The 22,997-nt window shown below is 45.2% G+C and overlaps 1 protein-coding gene across 3 annotated transcripts in view; it reads right to left on the bottom strand.

Moving 5' to 3' along the window:
* Positions 1 to 22,997, bottom strand: part of ZRANB1 (zinc finger RANBP2-type containing 1) — a 53,690-nt gene that overhangs the window by 1,252 nt on the left and 29,441 nt on the right. For 2 of the 3 annotated variants that reach the window (XM_040991955.1, XM_040991954.1), the window contains 8 exons: positions 15,282 to 15,469; positions 12,113 to 12,266; positions 9,676 to 9,747; positions 8,990 to 9,188; positions 4,082 to 4,202; positions 3,449 to 3,578; positions 3,112 to 3,341; positions 735 to 2,321 (listed from right to left, as the gene is read on the bottom strand). In XM_040991955.1, the coding sequence (XP_040847889.1) occupies positions 2,103 to 2,321; positions 3,112 to 3,341; positions 3,449 to 3,578; positions 4,082 to 4,202; positions 8,990 to 9,188; positions 9,676 to 9,747; positions 12,113 to 12,266; positions 15,282 to 15,469 (1,313 nt within the window). In that variant the 3' untranslated portion in view covers positions 735 to 2,102. Of the gene's footprint in view, positions 1 to 734; positions 2,322 to 3,111; positions 3,342 to 3,448; positions 3,579 to 4,081; positions 4,203 to 8,989; positions 9,189 to 9,675; positions 9,748 to 12,112; positions 12,267 to 15,281; positions 15,470 to 22,997 lie in introns of those variants that run through there. The other variant, XM_040991956.1, reaches the window with a different exon arrangement.

Below are 22,997 nucleotides of genomic sequence, written 5' to 3' on the forward strand. Positions count from 1 at the left end.
CCCTTAGACACGCTCTCAGGGAGGAGGCCAGCAGGACTCTTGACCTGCCAGCCCTCTGGCCAGGACACAAGTGCACCCTAATGCAAGCATCAGAAACACAGAGAGGCAGGTCCAGGTCCACAGCACACCTGGGCTTTAATTAGATCTTGGTTGGAAATGATTGTATAAACACATTGACTCCAAGGAAGGAAAACAGGTCACCACAGAAAGTACCACACTGTTCTCTCCCTAGAAAAGAACCATATGGTAAGTCCACACAATTTGGACATCACCCTCCAGCGGCACTCAAACCACATTCTTTTCTGTCACCCAGCCATGAAATGGACTCACAGATCTTGGGACATTAATTATGGCTGGTTTTTTTTGTTCCATGGTTCAAGAGCTTGCCATAACACTAATTCATCTCCCCCTCTCCCCCCCATAAAATGTCTTAAGGGCCCGTCTGCTGTGAGAGCCACATAAGCTGTATGAAGCTCAAGAGATGGAACCATCCACCTAATTCTTTCCCACAGGGAAGAATGCTATCCCTGTCAAACCACCTGGGGTCAGGATCATTCACAGAGGATAAGTAAATAAATAGAAGGGCCTTCGGGGGACAGGACACTCACCAGACCCCCAACACAGGCAGCAGCCAAGTTCCGAGCCGTGAGGCCCAGGCACAGCTGCAGTGCAGACCCCGAGATGGACATCTCTTCCCTCTAACATTCCTCTTTAGCTTCTTCAGTTGGGAGGGCCGACTTTGCTTAGCTGGCAATCTCTGCCCACTAATGGAGAAAGGTTACTACAGACGTTAGGCCAAGTAGTCATGAAACTAACCTTCTAAGGAAATTTATTACTGACCAAAAGGAAAGCAAACCAAGTAGAAGCCATATGTAAGGAAATGGCCATTTGGGACATGAACATGTTCTGTCAAAATACATTTCTGTGCAATCAGGCTGTTTTGTGTTTGTTTTTTTTCTGCCCGCACTAAAGCAGTGACAGCGATGGGTGCTTCTGCGTTTCCAGTATGCCCATGTCAGGCCGGGGTTACATATACTTCCGTATTTGAGAGGAGGGACTGGGGTTTTCCGCAATGCCTTGCCACGTAAACATTCTACAAAGTGCTTCTATCAGGAAGCCACATGTTGAGCTCCTGAGATCTGACACTTTTACCCAGTAATGGATGTACACCTGAAGTGGTAAAATGCTGCTTTCCATAATTTTTTTTCTGCCCAAGATTATAGTTTTAACCTTAAATAGGGATGGCCACAATTAACAAACATGCAAAAATTATCAAACTTCACAGAAATTAATCATACAACGCATGTACCATCTCATTGCATTTTTCAGATCTTTATTCTGCACTGTGGTGTCCCCAATGAGCCTAAGCGGGGATGCACAGGAAAGACCCCCAAGGGCCTGCACAGGGTTCTGTGGACTCGCACAGAACCCATCCAGGGACAAGTGGGCCTGCTCAGTCTGCAGCAGAACCCACCCTCTGGGCAACTCCCACACAGGTACTGACCTAATGAGAGGGGCTGTCAGAACGAGCAGAGCGACAGAAACTCAGGACAGAGGGATGGTTGTGTGAGGCTCGCTCAATGCAATGAAAATGACTAGCTCAAGTTTGTTCCTTAAATATTTGACTTGAATGGGTACAACAGGAACTAAGTTATTAATCAAATAAATGCTTGTTTATTTTTGTGTTCTGCTGTGGGTAATTTGTACAAAAGTTTCCCAATCTCGGAGGCTTGGTGTGAGGTCTAAGCGAGGAACAGTCTCCTGCCGTGTGCGGTAGAAGTGCCCATGCGGGAGAGGCTGCTCGGGGACAGAAGATGCTGCTGCAGCTTCTCCTAGTACACACTGTCTTACACAACCACATGCGTTACATTTATAGACAGATTTACAATTTCAAAGGAAAAAAGTTCTGTCTTAATAAAATTAGTTTTTTACAAACTCTAGTTCAACCAAAGTCCCGTCTCCTCATGCAGCAGGTGCACCCCCCTGGGTGTGGGCAGACAAGAGCCTTCCAGGGCACGTCCTACCAGGACGTGGGGCCGCACATTCTGCTGGAGTACCACACTCATTTTGGGGCCAGCGCAGACCTGGTGCCTGGGTCCTTTTCATTCATCTTCATCCTCTTCATCTTCCTCTCCATCAGAAAGGGAAGTGCAGGGCCGGATCTGCCGGTAGCGGTCCAGCCACTTCTCCATCATCTGGGTCACCAGCGGGTGGCAGCGCCGCCGCGAGCTCTTCTGCATGGCCACCAGCACACCCCCCTCAGTCACACAGCAGTCCAGCCACTCACGGAGCAGGCGCTCTTGCTGCTCCTCGTTACCTAGCTTTGGAAGGAGTGCGGGTCAGAAAACTGCCGGGAAAATGCGGAGGACAGCCAAGCAACAGTTGCTCAATGTGGCCCCAACCTTTTAGCAGTTTTGTCATTTAAGCTTAGTTTAGTCTGATTACATTTTTAAAGATCCTCATAGGAAGCTAGAAGGTAAGAAAATCCCTGAGAAGGTCATTTGTTCTAAGAACAAAAAGCAAGCATGCTAATAGGCTGATCCTTAGCAAAGAAAAGGCCAGAACAATCACAGCTTCAAACACATGACAAGGTAAGTCTACAACAGTGAATTGGGGTCAGCTCAAGTTCCACAACTCAAGGGATGTGGGTTTATTTTCTATTACTTGATTATAAATATTTCCTGATCATTACAGTATACTAAATAATAAAAGACCAATCCTTTTCTAAGTCTGTGGGAGGTTTTTCCCCCACACATTCATCACCTGGTTCACCTTGTCTTGTTCATCTCTTCAATGCCTTGAGCCGTCTGCCTTCTGCCACTCTGCAGGTGTCTCCAGGAGCCAGGCTTCCCTGGCTGCCTGGCCCTGCCCCTGGTTCACTCTCGGCACCCCACCCCCGCCACCCTACGACTGCATTTCTTGTTATAGTTCCACATGGTAGTTTTGAAAAGGGTAAATTTCATAATCTGACCAGTAGTTACAACAAGTGGCAATGATGACAACAAGCAGAAACATGACGAGCAGCACAGATAAGGCCACACTGGAAGGACACTGTGGGTCACCACCTGGTACATTACTAAACACAATGAGCAGGAGGCACATGCTGCTTACCTCCTGAGCAGAAAGAAAGTGTACGTGCAGTAACTTCCTTTCACTGTCGACCAGAGGCAGGAATGTGATGGTGACATCGTCGTCGGTGTTCAGGTTAGCACCAGCACCTCGGCCGCCATAGCCATCATTCTCCATGGCGACCAGAGCAGAGAAGTGGCCCCTCGTATAGCCCAGAGCAATCGGACTCTTCCAACAAAAACTCTGTTCCCACAGCAAAGGCAAGTACACCCCTGGAGAAAGGGAAGACAAGCACAGGGTTCCAGTGCACCCAGCTCCTGGCCATTCAGGGCCACTCGTCTTATCCCAGCCAGGCAAGAGGTCCTTCCTCTATGCTTACCTTGAAACCGAGTATAACCTAAAGTTTCTCCTCGAAAACTCTTATAATATTTTACTCCATAAACTATAATTGGTCGTCTAAGAATATGTGCAAGTACAAAGATGTGTGTCTGTTCCAAACTTGCTCCGGGCTGCACAGAACAAAAGAGAAAAAGGCTCACTACCACTCCTGAAAATGATTTGCAACAACCAACAATACATGTATCTAAATCCATTTTTAAGAAAAGGTAAATGGCAAGTTAAAGAAGCTGTTGACTAACTATAAAGTCCAATAAACACAGCCTCCCCGTGGGGATCATTTCTGAAGACTGCCCACTTGATCTTCCTCCTAGGAGGCACGATCCTGCTCTGTCCCCACCATAAGACACAGGGCCAGTCTCCACTGTGCGCAGGCAAAGAGGCCTAAGGTCTCCTGTGCCAGGGATAAGCAGACTCTGGCTATGTACATGCCGCAAACCATCTCAGTACCACTGTCCCTTGGACAGCTTCTCACTGCTCCGGCGGTGAGGACTTACTTCGGCCATCTCTTCACTCAGAAGGTACCACCCTGTCTCCTGCGCCGTTCAGGCGAATGAAGGAACAATGAGTCGAAGCCGTTTACTTCTAACAGCCACAAAGACTGAAGCATCCTTACCTGGCTAGCAAGAGAGAGGATAAACGCCCAGTCTTCTTGCCACTGCTCTTCTCTCAAGGAAAAATGTAAACCAAAGCTTTGAGAATACCAGGATTCCCAATCTTTCCAGCGTGTGTAAAACCTTAAAAAAGTATTTTAAAAAAAAAACTATATAAACATCACACTAAACATTCCAATCATTCATTTATTGTAATCAGGTGAATATTTCACCAGGTTTGCAATATATTATTCAAATTAAAAGTATCTCAAGGACAGGCATTTAGCCTTAGAACACCACCAAGGATTCACTGCCCAAGTCCAGCTCCCAGCTTCAGATTCCTGCATACAGAGACCCTGGAGCCCTGGAACCCTGGAACCCTGGAACCCTGGAAACCAGCACAGATGGCTCAAAGTAGCTCAGTCTGTCACTCATGTGGGAGACATAGCTCGGGTTCCCAAGTGCCAGGCTGCCCTGCACATAAGAACACACACAGTCACGCACAGTTTCAACCTGGCTGAACCCTGGCCATTTCAGTAACCCAGCAATACCGGGAATGACCAAGCAGAATAACCCTCCTGAAGCACCAGAACCATACGGGCTATGGTCCATGTCCCAGCTGCTTCAGTTCTCAATCCAACATCTGCTTATGGTCTAGGAAAAGAAAGGGGGGTGGCCCAAGTCTGGTGACCCTGCACCCATGTCGGAAACCCCAAAAGAAGCTCATGACTCCCACTTTTGGCTGAGGCAGCCATTTGGAGTGACCCAGTGCCTGGAAGATCTCTGTCTCTCCCTCTCTCTTTGTAACTTATGTTTTCCAAGTAAAATAAGTCAATCTTAAAATAAATACACACACACAATCTAGAGGTTTCTTAAAATGCTAAACAGTTACCACATGACCAGCAATTTCACTTCTAGGTAACTACAAAAAGCAAAACATTTTCCCATGGAAACTTGTTATGTGAACTATCTAAGCAGTGTTCTAACAGCCAAAAGTGGGGACAACTCAATGTTCATCAACTGATGACTAAATCGTGGCCGATATCCGATATCGGTTCAGCAGAGGGAGGTATCATTTAGTAACAAAGCAGCAAAATGCTGCAACATGCTACAGCATGACTGAACCAACACTTGACACGAAATAGTATGAAATGCCCTGAACAGACATTTTCATCTTGCCTTTTAATATTTTGATTGCAAATAAAACTTCCCAGGTGATAGCCCAAGCATTAACCACATATTTGTGGAGTGTATAGTTAAGTATGTGCTAATTACTTCCAAATAGTATTTGTAGCAAGTTAAGGTAACCCAAAAAAAGAGTAATTTATCAAGACCCACTTCTAATTTTCTCCTTGTTTACGTTAATTGCTCCATTTCAGCCCTTGAGAAATTGGAATGACATGTCTGAAAGAAAAGTACCATGTACATGTCCAGTTCTGACAGTCTGAATCAGTTCAAATTTAGGGGTAATTAACAGTACAGCCACAAACATAAAAAGAACTTTTTGATTTTTAAAACATTTATTTATTTTTATTTGAAAGGCAGAGTTACACAGAGGGGAGACCGAGATTTTCCATCTGCTGGTTCACTCCTCAAATGGCTACAACAGCTGGAGCTGAACCAATCTGAAGCCAGGAGCCTTCTCCAGGTCTTTCACAAAGGTGGCAGTGGCCCAAGGACATAAGCCATTCTCTGCTGTCTTCCCAGGCCATAAGCAGGGAGCTGCATCAGAAGAGGAATGGCTGGGACACAAACCAGTACTCAAACCACAGGCAAAAGCATAGCCTACTATGCCATGGTGCCAACCCCAGAAAGAATATCCTGGAGTGATGGCAATAGGATTTATATATTTAAAGGGGAAAAAAAAAAAAACCACTCTTCTCATTTTCACATGCCGCGACATCCCTCCAGTTGCTCTGCACTCCACACAAAGGGCACCCGAGCCCAGCACGGCTGACAGTGCACTGCTCTCCTGGCCTACAGCAGGACCATGCTTGTTCACTTTTTCATTCTACCCGTCAACAGTCACACCAGAAGCCCATCCACACAGAACCTTGAATCAACACCACTTCGCCCCAGGGGAGAATCCTCATTCCCAGCCCTCCTGCGCATGCGATCAGAAGGCCTCTTTGATCACAGCACTCAGCCCAGCTTCCTACACCTGCACTGTAGACCGCAAGGCAGACACATCTTACTGCCAGAATTAGAGGGCGTGCTGCCTACCTGTGTCAGGTTGTGAGACACTTATCCATGTGCCAGCTCTCTGCCCTTGCCTCGTAGAGTTGGGGATGCTAAGGATAAGTGCACAGCTTCTGTCTGAAAGAGCAGCTCAGGATCCTTCTATTGCCTCAGGTTACAGTGCTGCTATCCTACCCTGTGCCGACTGCAGGGGCCTCAAAAGACCACCACCAGTTCCATTCCATCGCCAACCCTCAAGATGACCCACTGCCAGCTCTGGGGAACCCTGGAGAGCCTAAGCCACAAGGCAGCTCTGACTGGCCACTATGCTAACAAACTGTGACCTGCTGGAATTTACAACAAAGCAGGATGTAGCCTACCAGGCTGCCTTTTTAAAGACTTGCTAACTGGTAGGAAAGTCCAGAGGTGACTTTCTGGCTGAGCAGCTACACATCAGCAACCCCTGAAGAGTACATTCACGGGACAGGGCAATGCCAGTAAGCAAGGGCAGACATGAAGCCACCAGCACAAAAACCAAACCACTTCTTCCTGCAGGCATAGGTCACACCTACAGACAGCCCAAACCTCATCAGGGTGTTGGAGCATGGACATGCATTGTGATCCAGAGAGTTACAATGAATGCTTAATGGTACAAGGCTTTACCTGCCTTAATGAACCACTTGACTACGTCCTTGTTCTTGCTCAAGTACCAGATAATTTTGGCACAGCCACCTCAGTCAAACACCCCAAACCCTCTCTCCTGGACAAAGACAAGATGAAGGAAATCACCCAGCTCCTCAGCTTGTTTGCCCTAGAAATCCAGTCTGGCTCTGTCCAGATCTGCCAGTCAGGGAGCTTGTATTTTTTTTAAGTTGTCACAAATTTGTACTCCAATACACTGTGATTCCAATCTCAAGAAAGTAGACACTGCTCTCCTGTACAAATTCTCGAGAACGCGTGGCCTCAGCAGGCACCTGCGAGAACTCACCAGGCATGGGCCAGGGGAGTGATGTTTCTGTTCTCACGGACAAATTCCACAACACGTATCAAGCCAACTGCAATCACTTTCAAAGCTCTTACCACTTAGGCTAGCTGAGGTACTAGATCTTCCTCAAGGAAACAAAATTCCTGTCTCCTAGATTTAGGATATGCCTATGCATTTCATGTAACCTCAAGCACTGGCAACACCATTCAAGGTTTTAGGCCACCCTCTACTGCTTTGCTAGGCCCTGAGCAGGGAGCTGGATGGGAAGCAGAACAGCTAGGAAATGACCTGGCACTCATACAGGATCCCCGCACTTGCAAGGCAAGGATTTAGCCACTAGGTTATCACGCCCGGTCCTTCAGTAGTATTTCCAATGGAAACTTAAAAAAGAAAGTTTTAGTTTGTGCGTTAAGACAACTTTGAGCATCTCTGTAGTTTTATATCTTTTCTTGAATTAAAAAAAGACATGAGGACACTAGGGCAATGCAGTTCTCTGAAATTTGTAAAGCATTCAAAAGTTACAGAAAGAAAAGCCACATTTTGACACTGAAGTAGCAGAAATAGTACAAATTTTGAAATGACTAGAAACCAGTGTTGCTATGCAGCACGTTAAGCTGCTCTCTGATGCTCACATCCCACACGGGGAACAGGTTGAGTGGCAGCTGCTCTGCTTCCAATATGGCTGCCTGCTAACGTACATGGGAGGGCAGTAGAAGATGCAGTCTAAGTAGTGCGGCCCATGCCGTCCCAAACATGGAGTCCTGGGTAGAGCTTCAGACTTGCTCCTGACTCTAAGCCAACCCAGCTCCAGCTGCTGCAGCCATAAGGGGAGCTGACCAGCAGACGGAAGGCAGAGTCACAGACAGAAGGAGACACGAGGAGAACTTGCATCTGTGATCCACTCCCTAAACAGCCACAACAGTCACTGCAGAGCCAATCTGAAGCCAGGGCCCAGTAGGTTCTTCTGGGTTTCATGTTACACGGGAACAGCGGAAAAAAGGACTTGGGTCACTCTCGGCTACCTTCCCAAGGCATAAGCTGGGAGCTGGATTAGCAGTGGAGAAGCTGGGGTACAAACTGGCGCCCGTATGGGATCCAGGCACTGCAGAGTGTAGGACAGGGCCTATGTACTGGCCCTCTGGTTTCTATTTTATAGACAGAATGTTTAAATCTTAATGTTTTAAATATTTCACTTCTTAAATTCAAAAGATATAAAACTACAGAGATGCTCAAAGTTGTCTTAACGCACAAACTAAAACTTTCTTTTTTAAGTTTCCATTGGAAATACTACTGAAGGACCGGGCGTGATAACCTAGTGGCTAAATCCTTGCCTTGCAAGTGCGGGGATCCTGTATGAGTGTCAGGTCATTTCCTAGCTGTTCTGCTTCCCATCCAGCTCCCTGCTCAGGGCCCAGCAAAGCAGTAGAGGGTGGCCTAAAACCTTGGGACCCTGCATCTACGTGGGAAACCTGGAAGAAGCTCCTGACTCCTGGCATCAGACCCGTTCAGCTTTAGCTATTGTGGTCCCTTGGGGAGTGAAGCAGCAAACAGAGATCTTCTCTGTATCTCCTGTTTATCTGCCTTTCCAAAAAAAAAATAATAGCAATAATAAACAAATAAAATCTTTAAAAAAAAAAAAAAAAGAGGAGGAGGAAAGGAAGGAAGAAAGAAAAAAACAAAGAAAACACCACTGAAACAAAAAAAAAATTCCACCACTGCAAGGAAATCATACAGCAAGTGCCTTCCTGGCCCAGGGGAGGGTGCTCACCAGTGTGAACAGTCATGCAGGCTGTCGTGCAGGGCTTTCCGCAGCACCGAGTCCTTGTCATAGATGCCCCAGGTAGCCTGGAGGACTGAGTCCAGTAAGCAGTCACCCGCAGTGCGGTTCCAAAGTGCATACAGCCGACTATCCAAACGTGTAGCCAATTCCAGGGACCAGTTTATAATTGGAGACTCTTCCTCTAACTCTGGGAGAAACGCAAATAGCACGCATCTGCACACCTGGTACAGGGCATTCAGTAGCAGGAAAATCTACTTTCCAGATCTAAAAAGGTTGATACATCATGCTCGCTTCGGCAGCATATATATACTAAAGAACATATAATTTACTAATAAATTCACTGACACATAACTCACTAAAAAACCTAAATAAATTTGATCAACTAAAAGAAACTTTTTGAGCAGCTGAAACAAAATGGCTATAGAATAATTTACTCAAATCTTCAGATTCATTATATTACATTCTTAAAATGCTAAAAACCAAAATACATTCATTCTAAAATTTTATACCTCTGTTTGTGCACAATCACAGCCAAAAGCTAGGAATAAACTCTGACTTTGCTCTTAAGGTCTCTATATCTTTAAGTAAAAGTTGACACATGAAACTTGTGTACCTTACAAAACAAAACGAAAGCTCAGTGACAAAGTAAATCATACTCAGATTTCCATGCCTACCTTTTTGAACATCCCTATCAAGCACCTCATCAAATAATTTTTCTTGGACTGTTGGGGGCAGGTCTTCAATATCTACAAAGAAACAGTAGACTTAAGAGATCTTGGGTCTCATAACTTAATAAACTTGATGCTAGCATTGAATAATAACTAAAATAATTCCCTTTCCACTAAAAGTTGAAAGACATATTTTTGGGGAAAAAAAGGTACCTGTACAATGTGTGCAGGGGTTTGTAATGTAAAATATTTTTAATTCTTTGCCCTGGCCTGGTGGCCTAGTGGCTAAATTCCTCATCCTGTCTGCCCAGGATCCCATATGGGCACCGGTTCTAATCCCAGAGGCCCCACTTCCCCTCCAGCTCCCTGCTTGTGGCCGGGGAAAGCAGTCGAGGACAATCCAAAGTCTTGAGACTCTGCACCGCATGAGAGGCCAGACGGAGCTCCCTGCTTCTGATCGGCACAGTTCCAACCAGTGCAGCTACTTAGGGAATGAATCATTGGACGGTAAATCTTCCTCTCTATATATCTGACTTTCCAATAAAATTAAGTAAATCTTTAAAATTTTTTTATTTTATTATCAAACTTTGTTTCAAAATAATTCAGAGGTTCAAGTGTAGTAGCCTAGTGGCTAAAGTCCTCATCTTGCATGCACCAGAATTCCATATGAGCATTCGTTCTAATCCTGGCAGCCCTGCTTCCCTTCCAGCTCCCTGCTTGTGGCCTGGGAAAGCAGTGAAGGATGGCCCAAAGCCTTGGGACCCTGCACCTGCGTGGGAGACCCAAAGAGGCTCCGGGCTCCTGGCATCAGATCAGCTCAGCTCTGGCCATTGCGGCCACTTCAGGAGTGAATCATGGGATGGAAGATCTTCCTCTCTGTCTCTCCTCCTCTCTGCATATCTGATTTCCAATAAGAAAACTGGTTTTTTTTTCCAATAAGTAAACTGGTTTTTATAAAAATACGATAGAAAAAAAAGCAAAAAATAAAAGTTCAAAACAAGTAAATCCCAAATGGAAACTTCTTATTCAGAAACTTTAGATGGTTGGTGTATTTATCAATGCCAAATGACAAAAAGCATCCTAAAAGACACTCAATTGCCATGTAACTGGAATGTGAAACCTGATTCTCAAATACAGCAGAGTGGAAATGAATGACATATTCATCAGAATGTCTAATACCTTTAATTCAAGTAACCTGATTCTACCATGAAAAGTCTATCTCCTGGGCCCGGCGTGGTGGCCTGGAAGCTAAAGTCCTCGCCTTATGCGCGCCAGGATCCCACATGGTCGCCAGTTCTAATCCTGGCAGCTCTACTTCCCATCCAGCTCTCTGCTTGTGGCCTGGGAAAGCAGTGGAGGATGGCTGAAAGATTTGGGACCTTTACCCATGTGGGAGACCCAAAGAGGCTCCAGGCTCCTGGCTTCAGATCAGCTCAGCTCTGGCCGTTGCAGCCACTTGGGGAGTGAATCAACAGATGGAAGATCTTCTGTCTCTCTACCTCTCTGTATATCTCATGTTCCAAAAAAATAAATAAATATTTTTCTAAAAAAGTCCTATGCCATACAGGCAATAGCTATCTTATTTTAAAGTAATAAGTAGGAAAAGGAGAACATTTAAAAATAGAGCTTAAGGGCCCGGCGCGGTGGCGCAAGTGGTTAAAGTCCTCGCCTTGCACGCCCGGGATCCCATATGGGCACCGGTTCTAATCCCGGCAGCCCCGCTTCCCTTCCAGCTCCCTGCCTGTGGCCTGGGAAAGCAGTCGAGGACAGCCCAAAGCTTTGGGACCCTGCACCCGCGTGGGAGACCTGGAAGAGGCTCCTGGCTTCGGATCGGCATAGTATCGGCCCGTTGTGCTCACTTGGGGAGTGAATCATCGGACGGAAGATCTTCCTCTCTGTCTCTCCTCTCTGTATATCCGCCTTGCCAATGAAAAAATAATAAAAATAAATCTTTAAAAAAAAAAAAAAATAGAGCTTAAAAAGAAACTTACTCTAAAATAGGAAAACAAATGAATATACAGGATCTTCAGGAGTGAGCATACAGTCTGGCAGCTTACAGGACATCCCAGTCCCTTACCAGAATGTCTGTGTTCAATTGCCAGCTCAGGATCCTAAATGCAAACTTCCTGCCGAGGCCAACCATGGAAGCAGCTAGCACATGCCTTTCAGCCGCCACCACTTTTCAGACCAGTAGAAGGGAACCAACTTCAGTTCTACTTCCCTGTTTCTCTACCTCTTAAACAACTAGAAAATGTTTAAAATGCACAAATACAAGGAAAGCAATTACAATCTTTTCTTCCAGAAAGTGCTTCCAGAAAGCACTTGCTTGTGTTGAGTGACCAATACAAGAGAACTATAAAGCCACAGATCCTTAAAAACAACACATTATACACCCACACATACTAAAATACAATTTCTTTCCACATAAAATTTTTGGAGTTACCTGCTGGTAATGTAAATGTCACAAGGTCAGTTAGAAAATAGCAAGCCAAATCTCCCTTTCTCTGATGGAGAGAGGCTGCTATTTCTCTGCGGATTTGTTCCGTAAGTTCAGGACACACCATTGCTGGAATACACTTCGCTGCTTGTTGAGACACCTTAAATACAAAAGAAACTTTCTTCTACATCCTGTTATCATAAATGGGAGCAGAAAACAACAGCACTTAAAAGAAACAGCCAAATTTTACACCTTTGCAAGGTTGCTGCTTTTGAATTTCAAAATGTACTGCCTACTCATCCACCTAAATACTCATCGGGACATTTCAAGAAACACCATAAAAATGTTTTGCCCTCTGAATTCAGCAATTCTACTTAAAAATTTATTACAAGAAAATTCTCAAAGATGCAAATAATAATGTACATAAAAGTATTTTCATAGAAAATATCAGAGAAGGAGGAAAGAGAATAAAATAAGCTAATCATAATGAACTTGATAACATTCTTAAATAACAATTTTAGCTGAGAAATTGGCAACTACTGTTCTCCCACGAGTCTTGTAATAAGCCAAGTGTGACATTTCAAAGGCCAGCGCCCACTGGCCACAGTCCTCCCTGGCCCAACCCCTTGTTACCACTATGAATCTGTAAAAACAAACTTGGCCTCTCCAAATTTAAACACGGGACCAGCTTCCAAGTCCAGTCCGTCAGGGCAGTAGGGGTGCCCAGAGGACCTTCCCCCCAGCAGCCTTCCAGGCTCAAGTGGGACAGAAGCAGCAGGCCATGGCAGTTAGTCCTTCAAACACGTTTTACACCTTAACCACCTACATTCTCTTCACAGAAACAATGCTTCAAAATTCCTGCATAACCAAGGCAGCCACCTACTCCTTCTTGGGGGCGGGGAGTGGGGGGGGGGGGACTTCTACATGATAATTCAGTTTTGCTAGACTTCATTTAGCCAGAAATACCAGGAAATTGTCACTACATCTTAATTCCATGAGCCCAAATTTAAAGCAACACTCAAAACATGAAAAACCAGTTTTACAGCTCCACAGTGACAGTCCCTCCTCTCAGGGCCCTGAGGCCACCAAGGGTGAGCCTAGGGGACAGTCTGGTGTGGTGATCCCCGTTTACTGTGCACAGATTACAAGCTTATAAAGGCTAGAGAAGGTGAGGGCTGGAGGGTGTCTCTCAACAGTCCACCCACCCAGAAATGACACTGTAACTGGCTAGAAGGCACACTACTCCCCTAGATCCTCCAGTCACGTCAGGGAAGCAGTGTCTTGGGTCATGGGCAGGTGAGCTGTGAGCCACACCAACCAGCTAACAGGCAGAGACCCAGGGGTAATCTCCCACATCTCCTCCTCCTAAGATGTTCACCAAAAGGGCAGTCTTGTGTCCTGCAATCCTAAGATATTGGAACAGACCCGAAGGCAAAATTTAACACAAGGACATCACCTATTACAGCATCACACTGCAGGCAGAAAGCCCGTCACAGCATGACTGGACATCACCACACATTTGCAGCCAGACCTTACACACTACAGGAATTCCTCCGAAATGCTCTAGCTCATGTTCCAAAATTTCTGCTCCTTTTTCCAGTAGTGCCCCTCCTGCCCAATGTTCAGTGAACCTGACCTTTTTTCCATCACAATGTTCCCCTAGCCTATCAGGTCACTCCTCATCCCGACCCCCCATTTCACTGGAAACTTAAAGTGAACACAATCGCTATCCATCTCAATCACATTTTCATCCAACATTCTTAAGCCCCTACACACTGCACTATATGTATATATCCTAAATACAAAACTTCAATGTAATGGATCTGCCTCTCTGCATATTTAATCCATTCCTCCTCTAACCATCAAAAAGCAAAAAAGACCTGGATGTTAATTCAGTTGCGTGAATGAATTATCTGCAACCTCTAACATATGCAAACTGCTAGTTATCTAAGGCCAAACACCCAGAATTAACTTGACTCCTTATTACTGTTCTTCTCCATATCCAATCTACCCACTTTTTAGGACAGACTGCATCCCCGCAAGTCTCCCAGCCCGATCAGCCCTTTCCTGTCATACCATGGCCAGCAACTATCCTCTTGGCTGAGTTCTTGCCAGCAGCATTTCAGGACCCTTGGGACCAGGAGTGGCCATTGCCATGTGCCACAGCCAGACAAAATCTGCCCATCATTCTCCTCCTGGCACCTGACATGGGCCAATGCCCTGGATCAATCTCTCAATTCCTTGACATACGAGATCCTTCAGAATCTGACCCTATTGGTCTCTTCTCCCTTCTATCACTTTACAGTCACCAGCTCGACCACACTGAGCCAGTCCCTTCACACCACCACAGACGCTACACTGACCCTGCATGAGTGCTTGCCTCAGTGCCGCTCTCCGCCTCAACTTCACGTGGTTAACCCTTTTTTTTTCAGATCACAACGGAAGTACTGCCTACTCGACATAACAGAAAACACCGTTTTCAAACCTGTGTTTCCTCAATGCCTGCACTGCCCGAGCTCTCCATCACCACACGTTCAGCAGAGCCATCCACCTGACACCCACAGAGTGAAGAGCCAGCATCTTCCCAGCCACTCCTCCCAGCACAGTCCCTGGCAAGCAGCAGCACTAACAAGGCATTTCTTTTTGTTTGTTTGTTTGTTTGTTTTTAAGGTGGAAACTAGTATGTTTTTAATTAGAGCGTGTCTATAGAAAAGTAAAGAAATTCCTACAGCATTTCTAAGAGCATAACACACTAAAAAATTGAGGAAGTAGCCTGTGAAATATAAGTGAAACATCCAGATACATTAATAGACATTTTTTAACTCTGAATTAATATGTATTTAATATTTTCTCCAGAATGTAGAAACAAAGCATTGCTTACTTTAATGACTCAGACACCCCGATTTCTTTTTTCTAATATGATGACTCAAATATGTAACAAACTATTTTGTTTGAAAATATCCTTAAGAACAATGGGCTCAAAAGGAGTTGTAAGAATCAAAAACATTCCTACTCAACTATGTAAATATCAAAAATAAATTTCTTTTAAAAATCAAAAACATTTAAAAACTATGTGGTGAAAATCAAATAGCTTATTTATCACATTAAAATGACAACTAAAGAACATTTTTTCTCAACATAAGAAAAAAACACCGATTCAAAACATCGCACTCACCTCTGTGAGCAGCAGGGCCAGCATGTCCTGCCTCTGGAAGCGTATGGCCAGGTGGACCAGGGTGTAGCCCACGTCAAAGGCAGAAGGACGGTTGAGCAAGCGCACTTCATCCGCAGTGAGCTGGCGTGCAATATCGCCTCCCGACGACTTGTATGCTTCTATGGCAGCTAAATCGCCTTCCACGACCCCTGCAACGAGCGCCAAGACAGGAGGCGTTCAGCTCTGCTTTCCTCCAAAGCACTCGCTGCGAACCCGTATTTCCTCAGGTTCGCTGAAGCTCGACATACCACTCAACCGCCCCAAAATCTAAGAAAATTAGTTTACTGCTCCCAAAATCCCAAGATTTCTGTCCAGAACTAAATTGCCTACTTGGGTACTTAGCTAATCAGCAGTGCTGGCTTCAGCCTTTGGTGAAATCTAGAAAACTGCCAGTAAGTTCACTGGATGGAAGAGCTATAGAGCATGAGCAAGCAACACGCACCAGGGTACACTTTCTGACTATTAAAAACAGAGGGAACTTGTGCCCGGTGCAGTAGCCTAGCAGCTAAAGACCTGGCCTTGAATGCGCCGGGATCCCATATGGGCAACGGTTCTAATCCCGGCAGCCCCACTTGCCATCCAGCTCCCTGCTTGTGGCCCGGGAAGGCAGTCGAGGACGGCCCAAAGCCTTGGGACCCTGCACCAGTGTGGGAGACCTGGAGGTTGTTCCTGGCTCCTGGATCCTGGCTTTGGATCGGCATAGCACCAGCCACTGCACTCAGAGAGTGAATCATCGGACGGAAGATCTTCCTCTCTGTATATCTGATTTTGTAATAAAAATAAAATAAATCTTTAAAAAAATAATAAAAAATAAATACCGAGCTTTTTATTTTCTGCAGCCTTGTAACAACTGGCTAGGGACTAGAACCATTTTTCCTGTACATAAAATCAGGTGATAATGTATCATAGCCAAGTCTTCCCAACATCCATCAGGAAACGTTAATGTTCAACACAACGTTGAACCATCATGAAGCAAAAACAAAAACCTTCCATTTCCATAGACTGAACAGATCTGTGTAACTATTTCTGGGCGTAAAGGCACAGGGAGAGCTCTCACATCCTGGTTCATATCAACGGTGTGAAACAGCGAGGTACGCAGCAGGCCAGATCCAGGGACCCAGTCCAAGTCTCCCCTCCCTGAGCCTCCCCCTCTGAAGGCCAGCAGGGGCAGAAAGCTCAAGCAGCAGCAGGAGCCTGACACAAACCCAGGCGCTCCCTCCCAGACATCTTAACCATGAAACTAAAAACAACAGTCAGGAGTATTTATGGTTATGTTGTAACTATTGCTTAGAAAATGGAAATCAGTAGAAATCTCTGTCTCTCCTCCTCTCTGTATATTTGATTTTGCAATAAAAATAAAAAATAAAACCTTAAAAAGATCATTTTAAGTGTTCCTAAGTTATGTCAGAAATCAGTACTTCTATTTTCTAAGCAGTAGTTACAACCTGAACCATAAACACTCCTGACTTCCAACTGACCACAGTGCTCTTTTGAAAATAAAATCAAATAATTTTAAGTGTTCCTGGGCCAGGCACGGCGGCGTGGCCTAGCAGCTAAAGTCCTCGCCTTGAATGTGCCAGGATCCCATATGGGCGCTGGTTCTAATCCCGACAGCTCCACTTCCCATCCAGCTCCCTGCCTGTGGCCCGGGAAAGCAGTCGAGGACAGCCCAAAGCTTTGGGATCCTGTACCCGCGTGGGAGACCCGGGGGAGGCTCCTGGCTTCAGATCGGCATAGCATCGGCCGTTGCGCTCACTTGGGGAGTGAATCATCGGACGGAAGATCTTCCTCTCTGTCTCTCCTCTCTGTATATCCGCCTTTCCAATGAAAAAATAATAAAAATAAATCTTTAAAAAAAAAAAAAAAGAAAGAAAATAAAATCAAATAATTTTAAGTGTTCCTGGGCCAGGCACAACGGCGTGGCCTAGCAGCTAAAGTCCTCGCCTTGAATGCGCCAGGATCCCATATGGGCGCTGGTTCTAATCCCGACAGCTCCACTTCCCATCCAGCTCCCTGCTTGTGGCCTGGGAAAGCAATCGAGGACAGCCCAAAGCCTTGGGACCCTGCACTTGTGTGGGAGACCTAGAAGAAGTTCCTGGCTCCTGGCTTCGGATTGGTGCAGCTCTAACCATTGCGCTCACTCAGGGAGTGAATGATCGGATAGAAGATCTTCCTCTCTGTCTCTCCTCCTCTGTGTATATTTGATTTTGTAATAAAAATAAAAACTTAAAAAGATCATTTTAAGTGTTTCTAAGTAATTCTAAGTGTTTCTAAGTCAGAAAAATTACTGTTAGGTAAAAGATTTTTATACCAGCTAAAGACATTCAGTGTATTTTTTATTTTTTAAATTTATTTTCATTGGAAAGGCAGATTTAAAGAGAGGAGAGACAGAAAGATCTTCTGTCAGCTACTTCACTCCCCAAGTGGCTGCAACAGCTGGAGCTGAGCCGAGCCAAGCCGATCCAAAGCCAGGAGCCAGGAGTTTCTTCCACATTGACAACATGGGTACACTTTACATGCTGGTTTCCTTATTTAAAAGAGAACAAATGGTTTTTGTTCTTTTGTGATTGACTCATCTCACTGAGCATAATGGTCTCTAGTTGGGACCACCTAGTTGTAAATAGTATAATTTCATTCTTCTTAATAGCTGAATACTATTCCATGGAGGAGATGTACCACAGTTTCTTTAACCACTCTTCTTTGGACACACATTTGGATTGTTTCCATGTCTTTGCTATTGTGGATTGCGCTGCTGCAAATATAGGATCACAGATCCCCTTCTCATATGCAGACTTCACTTCTATTGGGTATATTCCTAGGAGCGGGATAGCTGGGTCTAGTCACCTTTTACAAATGAAGTTTCCTGTGGCTGTCCTGAAGCTGCCAGCTCTCTGGTGCATCCTCGTTACCCCGTGCTCAGGGAGCACTGCTAATGATGTGCAAACAGCAGGCTGCTCAGCATATGCTACACACTTACTGACACAGAATTTAAAATTTTTATCACCTGATGTTTCCTACCTGGGTGGGACTGGAAAACACCAAGGAGTGTGTGGGGTGGGGGAGACTCACAGACACATACATTCTGAGTACCTTCAATATCAAGCAATAGAAGGAAAGAACAAGGGAGGCAAGGATAGCAAGTGAATGTGAGTACAAAAATCTCACTTCATGGAACAGTGGTCAGAAAGCAGATGGTCAAGTTCCAGAAGAACAACCTAGAACTGCTGACTCCCAGATGTCTCAGGAGTAAATGGAGCATCATCATCTTCTTAATCCTTTTATGAAAGTTTAATAAACATGTATTACACATTACGCCCCTTCTTCCTTCACGCTATCAAGTTAACAGCTGAAGGCACTCAAGGAAGATGAACATCAATCTAACCCATAGTATAATCAAATACGCAAAACTGAATGGAACAGTTAGCTCAACATGCAGATCGAGAAGCACGTGAAAGCCACGCATTTATCCTTCACTCTGAAGTGAACAGCAGCAGCAGCGGCAGCACAGTGTGCTCTAGGCTGGGCCAGGGCTCAGGGTTAAACATCCTGAAGCCGCAAGTCAGTAAGTCACTGGGGACTTCACAGCTACTATGGAACTCCGTTGGATAGAATATGGAGCTGGCTCATAAATGTTTAGAAAACAGACTTATTTTTCCCCCATATATGGCACAGTTTTCAAAGTTTTGCCTTATTTTTCCTTTATGACATAAAATCGTAATGGTAACTAACTTTGAAAAGAATGCCAAATGGTAAAAAAAAAAGCCAGGACTTACCTGAGCCCACATGGGCCAGCTCAACACTACCCTGGAGTTCTATGGTAGCTGTGATAGCACAGCATGCTTTATGCTGTGGGGTCAGGGTGGACCTGGAGTCAGCTGGCACAATTTCAGGAACCCTTAAAGAGAAAAGTTAGTTTTAAGTGGTCATGTCCTTTACCCATGGTCAGCAGAAAGATGCAGATGTGGCTGCCTGCAGTGTGCGGGTGGCTCTCCTTTATTCACTCAAGTGCTTCTGCATGTTAAAAAAACTGAACACTGGCATGACTTCCACTTTGTACGCTAATATCTAGCTGTAACTTAATCACAGATCTGGCTTAGATAGTCATAGCAAGCTCTTTCAAAACTCAAACACCAGCTGCTTTATAAAATAAAATTACCTCAGTAGTTCGAAAGTGTGCTTTCAGGTAGGCATAAACATAGGCTCAATCTTAGAAATGATTCAGACAGCGCAAACAAACCTCAGAGAAGTTTTTATTATCTTTTATCACAACTGCAGTGTAGAAGTGGGCGTCTGGGGAAACCAACACTACATGAACACACAGCCTGTTTCTGCGAACCGGGGTTCAGGTCCCACATTCACGTGGAACCTCAGCGTCCTGCGAGCCTGCACAGCCTAGAGGCCAGCAAGGCTCCAGGCCTTGGTCCCGGACACATGGGAGCCCTAAGCAGACTGGGGCTCCCCCTCGTGGAGGTGGCGGCTGATCTGGTTTGAGCTGTTATGGGCGTTTGGGAGGGAATGAATCAACAGAGAATATTTTTTTTCCCTCTGTCACTCACTCTCTCTAGACACACTTTCAAAATAAAATAAAATTTAAAATTGTTCAAAAAATACATGGGACATTATTTAGAAATATCTCAGGTGCTACCTCACCTCCCCCCCAAAAAAACACTTTTATAATATTCCCTTTAAAAAAAAAACAGCTTAGACTTGCATTATAAGAAAAACTACAAATTCCAAGTGGGAATTATTCTTCAAAACTGGATTCCTCAAAATTATTAATGTTATAAAAAGGAAGAAAAAGCCCTGTTGTACATTAGTAGTCACTACAGACAAAGCAACGGAACAATGTAACGGATAATCCTTGGGACAGAGCCCGCAGGCAGCAATGGTTAAGACGCGTGGTGATACGGCAAGCAGTCTCTGAGAGGTAACCGCCTGGATAATTACATTGTGCAGTTACACAGGAAAACGGCCTTGTTCTTAGGAAATCGAGGCTAAAGTATTCAGGGGCAAACTGTCATCACAGAGACCAGCACTGCAGCTTAGCAACACTGGCATCCCATACAGGCATCAGTTCAAGTCCTGGCTGTACCACTTCAGATCCAGGAAAGCAACGAAGGTGACCCAAGTGCTTATTGTCCCCTGTCCCTATGTGGGAGGCCCAAAAGCCGTGACCACACGCGGGATGAACCAGGGCCAGAAAGGAAGACACATCAACCTCTATCTCGGCCTCTCTCCCTTTTGCAACTCTGCCGTTAAAATCAAATACAATTTTTAAAAGATTTATTTATTTCTATTGCAAAGTCAGACACATAGAGAGAGGAGGAGAGGCAGAGAGGAAGATCTTCCATCCGATCATTCACTCCCCAAGTGGCCACTACGGCCAGAGGTGCACCACCGATCCAAAGCCAGGAGCCAGGAACTTCCTCCAGGTCTCCCACACAGGTGGCAGGGTCCCAAGGCTTTAGGCCATCTTCCACTGCTTTCCCAGGCCACAAACAGGGAGCTGGATGGGAAGCGGGGCTGCCAGGATTAGAACCGTCACCCATATAGGATCCTGGCATATTCAAGGCAAGGACTTCGGCTGCTAGGCTACTGAGTCAGGTCCTCAAATAAATTTTATAAAAAATCATGATATCTGCAACCAACTCTCACAGAAATCAGGAAAAACATACACAGAAAGACATCAAAAGTGGCAAAGCACTAACTAAAAAATCCTATAATTTTCATACAGGTTTTTTAAAAAGATTTATTTATTTTTAGTTGAAATCAGATTCTTGCAGAGACGACAGACAGAAGGAGAAGTCCTCTACCCAATGGCTCACTCCCCTTATGGAGGCAGTGAGCAGAGCTCAGCTGATGCAAAGCTGGGAGCCAGGAGCTTCTTCCCAGCACCCAACATGGGTCCATCCTCCACTACTTTCCCAAGCCATAAACAGAAAGCTGGATCAAAAGTGGAGCATCAAGGACACAAATCGGCATCATATGGCATCCCAGCACCACAGGACAGAGGACGTGTGCTTTACCACTATTCTGTCCCTTCCATACAGGCTGAAAGATCTCAGAATAAAAGACTGATGAGGAACAAGTGACCGTCCCTTCCCAGCAGGACTGGAGCTGAAGATGAAACTGCTACACCGCGGCCACTCTGCTGCTTTTTTGATTTTTAAAAAAACATGTGGGGCCCGGCACGGTGGCGCAAGTGGTTAAGGTCCTCGCCTTGCACGCCCAGGATCCCATATGGGCACTGGTTCTATCCCAGCAGCCCTGCTTCCCATCCAGCTCCCTGCCTGTGGCCCGGGAAAGCAGTCCAGGACGGCCCAAAGCTTTGGGAACCTGCACCCGCGTGGGAGACTCGGAAGAGGCTCCTGGCTTCAGATCGGCATAGAATCGGTTGTTGCGCTCACTTGGGGAGTGAATCATCGGACGGAAGATCTTCCTCTCTGTATATCCACCTTTCCAATGAAAAAATAATAAAAATAAATCTTTAAAAAAAAACATGTGCATGATTTATTTGAATAAAGCACTGAAAGCTGAAGTTATAGTTTAGACTGAACAATTCTCTACAGGGTCTAAACACATCCGTCAATACTTACTATTTAAAAGGCACATCTGCATTGCCTAATCAGCAAGTTCATTTTACACAGTACTTTAGAGAAGTCTCTACAAGCCAACGACGCACACTCAGAGGCTGCCGCCTCACACTCGGGGACCACAGGCTTGCTGCCTTTCTCCACATCAGGAGGCACATTACAACTTCACAAGCCTGGACAGTCAGTCATTCCTGGAGGTCAGCAATCAGGTCTCAAAACATACTAAAAGTAACTCAAGTCACATCACCAGGGCTCCATGCCAGCCAGACTTGGTCCCAAAAGACTACCGGTTAGCACTGCTGTAAAGGACACAGGGCTGGCATTCTAGCATAGTGGGTCAATCCACCACCTTCAATGCCAGCATCCCTTAAGGGTACCAGTTCAAGTCCAAGCTGCTCCACTTCTGGCCCAGCTCCCTACTAATGCAGCTGGGGAAGCAGCAGAGGGTGGTCCGAGTGCTTGGGCCTGTACATTCATGCGAGAAACCCAGAAGAAGCTCCTGGCTTTAGTCTGGTCAATCCTGGCAGTGTAGGCAATTATGGGAGTGAATCTCTAACTCTGCTTTCAAGTAAATAAAACAAACCTTTTTTTAAAAAAGTTAACAAAAAGAAAAAGAGGAGAAAGCATGTGTATTCTCTACAAATTTTTCATTTTACTTAAAATTTTCACAATTTACTTTAAAAATCATAACACACAGTATGATTTAAATCTGAAGTTCCAAAATCACAGTAGGAAATTTAACAAGACAACAATTGCCTGAAAATGCTACTTCAGGGCAAGAGAAATAACCCCATGACCTGAAACATGAACTATCTGGTACAGGAGGCTGACCCCCAAGGACGTGTATGGCACTTACACCCCACATCAGAGGATCCCAGAGTTAGCCGAAGGCGTGAGGCACTGCTGGGCCAGGAGGCAGCGCACTTCCCTTTCCTGGATACAACGCCAAAGACCCCTACAGAAGACCGTATCTAGTTTAGCCTATCAAAAGTTTTTAATAGAATACAGTAACTCAAGTCCTATTTTTTATTCAAAAAGGGCACCTGAATAGTTATCAATACCAACGACTATCAGCTCTCTTCTC

Source organism: Ochotona curzoniae, unplaced genomic scaffold (genome assembly GCF_017591425.1).
Source record: "Ochotona curzoniae isolate NIBS_2020 unplaced genomic scaffold, NIBS_Ocur_1.0 contig_66, whole genome shotgun sequence".
NCBI classification, from domain to species: Eukaryota; Metazoa; Chordata; class Mammalia; order Lagomorpha; family Ochotonidae; genus Ochotona; species Ochotona curzoniae.